General features: G+C 34.4%; 1 protein-coding gene across 1 annotated transcript; it reads left to right on the top strand.

The window, feature by feature from the left end:
• Positions 1-330: 330 nt before the first annotated feature.
• LOC117106390 (F-box only protein 21-like) lies at positions 331-3,315 on the top strand (the record flags this gene model as incomplete). The annotated part of the gene is made up of 5 exons (XM_033247756.1): positions 331-527; positions 1,069-1,187; positions 1,344-1,388; positions 2,105-2,215; positions 2,483-3,315. Coding segments are annotated over 5 exons (571 nt in total), but the record flags the coding sequence as incomplete, so codon positions are not given.
• Between the last annotated feature and the right edge of the window lie 707 nt (positions 3,316-4,022).

Raw genomic sequence — 4,022 nt, 5'->3', positions numbered from 1 at the left:
ACTTAACTACATTTTTTATTCAGTGGGTGTGGAATACAGCGTTCCAATCAAAATTATGCATTGAATCTTAGATTAAGACCGTATTTCTAAATGAATATGTTGTACAACTATTCTATTCAACAGCACAATCACTAAAAGTTTGGCTTTTGTGCAACATGTCTAAATGAATATGTTGCACTTTTTGTCAGTGTGTTGTAGAATAGAATCATAATAGCCTAAAGAAAAGAAAGTTTAACTACAGCTGTAATTACACTTTTTTGCTGTTATATTTTACAAATTATCCTAATACTAGGAGATGTTTAAAATTGTATTTATTTCAACCATTTAAAGACTAGCGTGGAAATTTGAAAGTTGGAGAGCAAACACCTTTAATGCAGTTACATGGAAAAAGTGGTTTCAACAGAAGTATAATCAGATTGTCCACTTTTTAGAGGGCAGCACACAACCCATATATGGTGATGATGATGAGGGTGAAAGTCCTGCTGTAGAAGTTCTAGATTACCTGGATAAAAATGGACACTTTGCAGGTGAGATTTAGAATAAAGAAAAACAAATCAAAATAACTTTCTCACAGAACACTGTTCGTGATGAGCTACTAAAGCTTGAACAATGATAGTAAGTTGAATTAGGGGAATAACCTAATTGAAATTGAATTGAAAATTGAAAACCCATAACTCTCAGCGCCGTTTTGCTTTGCTTATGGGTGTGGTCTATGGATAATCCAGCAGCTGTAAAGCTCAGTAGCTTCATGTTTACATATTCCACAATGATGAGGTAGCACCCTACTCGTCCTATCGGTCCAGTGGTTATACAAGCCAGAATGTTTCACTGGACCTTGCATTTTAAGTCCTAACCCAAGAAGACTTGGTTCTACCTACCAAACCCTGAGTGGGGATCAGCTCGAACTAGCACCGATTTTAAGCCTGTAGTTACTGTAACGGTGTCCCTGGGCCACACCCACTTGTTATTGTACGATGAGCTACCCGTCAGGGGAATGCTGATGCCACCACTGCATGATAACGATAAAAATCCCAATTAATAAACACTCATCTCTACCTTTGTCAATAGGATCGTCAGAGCCAAGAATTAAGCGACCTTCCAATGTCAAATTCCGAGTTGGTCAGGTGATAAAACACAAGGTTCGAGGATATCGAGGAATCATTATTGGTTGGGATGAAACTGCCAAGGTAATGTTTACTGATGAAAAAAACTTTATATACTGTATATTGTAATTTGTTACTAAGATATTTTAAATAACATGCAGATTATTATCTTTATTTTACTACATTTTGTATTTTACTACATTTTGTAAGTTCACCAATGTATATATATATTTTTTACAGGCTCCTGAAGATTGGTTTAGGCAAATGCACCCAGCTGACAAACCGGTAAAGATTTTATAAATTAGAAATAAGTATTTAAAAAAAGCATTGTACATAATTATATTAATGGCTGTGAGCATCCACTCTTATAGGCTTTCATAATGTATGCATTGTAAATCGGTTTAAACCACTGAATTCAGTTCAGAAAGCCAAGAATAGAGCTGATGATTGGTAGTTAAGGTGCTTACCTTACAATCTAGGATTCTTGGTTCAAACCCTGTTGGATGAGAAACAATAAAAGTTTTTTATTGTGTAATGCATAAACCTATTTCTATTTATATGCAAAAAGCTATTTATATATTTGTTTTATATTACATTTGTTTTAATATTTGTATTATTTTTAATTTTTTTTCCTCTTATTGTTTTCTTTACCCTCTTTCTGATTTTCTTTTTGTACACTTGAGGTTTTGTTTGTTAAGCTGTCCCATTTTTAAGCATATATTTGCTTTTATTAACTGCCTCCTTAATGATTTATTAAAACAAAGAATGGACTTTTCCAAGGTTCCACAAAACATACGTTTGTAGGACGTGCTTATTCCTGGCCTCGTTCTGGTTGATCAGAAAGGTCTATGAGTTCCATTGTGTATACTCATACCAATATAACAGCATAAATATTGTATTGCAATCTACTTTTATGTCACTAAATTTGCAGTTGAGGATAGGCAGCATAAATGTCCATTATAAGATCATTCTACAGTGTATTTTTTCCATTTGCTCAACAGCATTGGAAAAAAATGCCGAATTATTCAATCTTAGTGGATACTCGCGATATATCAGCAGCACTAATTACATACGTTCCTCAAGAAAATATAGAAGTGATAAGTAATACTAGGGTAAGTTTATTTTCAATGTCTTAAATTGAGGGTAACCCTAGCAAATTGCCTTCTAGCAAAATGCCATTCACAATTCTCCGCTACAAAGTAGCTTACTGACTGGTTTTCTTGTAACTTGTAAGGGGCCAGTTTTGCTAGGGTAGGCTGGTATCTGCTCTTGAATGTTTGTTTTTTTATTTGTGCAGTTGTTCTTGCCAAAGTTTGAGCATTAGCTTGATGTTTTTTACAACATAACTTTTTTTTCTCTTTACATTTATCTCTATTCAGATTCTCCATCCACAAATAGACGACTATTTTGAAATGTACGATGGAACCCGCTACCTGGCAAGGCCGTGGCTCAAACACATTTATCCTCATGATCAATGACATTCAATCAAATGTTAAATTTAATTGTTATAAATTTATACTGTTAGTACAACTATTGTGAAATGGTGTGGCACAGCAGTTAAGTGTTTGGGCTCTCACATGAAAAGGTTGGGTTCAAATCCATGTTGTCGCCCCCACACTAAAATGTGTACCTGGTAGGTGGAAATGATATGTACTCATTACTAGCTGCAACGTATGGAATACTTACTCAGGGTGTGTGTTCCATAGGTACTTGATGTCTGGGGTAATAATCAAATACATAGCAGTTAATACCCCATTCAGACTAGCATCGCATTGCAATCAGTTGTAGCAATTGTGACACCCAATCGCACCCAATTGCAAAGTAAAATTGTGTGTGAAAGCTCACCAATAGTAGTCAATATATAATCGATAACGCAATTGTTACCATTTGAGACCTGCCACCACGAAATGAGAGTAAAGTCGCATGGCGTATATTTGAGTTATGAGGCAAAATACATAGAAACCTCATATATGGTCGAAATTCTGTTTTCAAATCAGCTTCTAAAACTATTCATTTACAATATACCAAATTTTCATTGCGAAAAAATCATCGGAAGCAAGACAATTTTGTGATTTTTGATCAACCTTTACTTGGGAATCGTACGCTTTGCTAACTTTTAAAGCCTTTTTTTCATTGTTGTATTTTTCCTAGACTTGTAGTATTATGCGACTTCATTTAATCATATCTCTCTTATTTCAAAATGTATTTGAATAATTTTGAAGCTGAAATAATGTGCAATCAGAAAATATATACATCTGATTTTTCATAAAGTTCAATTTTACTCTCATTTCGAGGTGGCAGGTCTCATTTGTGATTGAGTGTACAATCTTTATTACTCCCGATTACCACGGAATCTGATCGCAACGAATCACAACAAATTCCACAGGCACTGCTTGGCTAAGGTCAGTCAACATAGGCCTAGCCATCGAAGTCCTAGGCCCTAGAATGTAAAGTTTGTTTGTGTTGGTCTGAATGCGTTCGTTGGTTGCGATCGGGATTAATCAATTTTGGATTACCACCGATTACATCGCAACAGATTGCAGCAAAGTGTAGTCTGAATAGGGTATAAGTCTATTAGGTTATAATTATAAGAGCAACAATTATCGTTACTTATATAGCGCATATATAAATTTATTTTGGCTACTAAAGATTAATATAAAATGTAGGATATACACAATATGTTTTGTGTAAGGCCCTGTCCAGACTATCAAATTTCATTTGACAAAAACATGTGACATGCCTAAATATGGTCATGATGACATCACATCATAACCATATATAGGCACATCATGACTATATATGGGCATACAAAAATTCTTTGTCAAAGAAAATTTGATAGCGTGGACAACATACCGGTACATACTGTTATTTTTCTTTTTGTTTATTACATATTTTAAAATATATTTTTATTCTGTATGT

The sequence above is a fragment of the Anneissia japonica genome, unplaced genomic scaffold, assembly GCF_011630105.1.
Source record: "Anneissia japonica isolate Jap-2015-1 unplaced genomic scaffold, ASM1163010v1 scaffold26891_len4022_cov142, whole genome shotgun sequence".
In the NCBI taxonomy this organism is placed as follows: domain Eukaryota; kingdom Metazoa; phylum Echinodermata; class Crinoidea; order Comatulida; family Comatulidae; genus Anneissia; species Anneissia japonica.
Note: the sequence above shows the minus strand (reverse complement) of the source record. Positions and strands in the feature narration are given on the sequence as shown.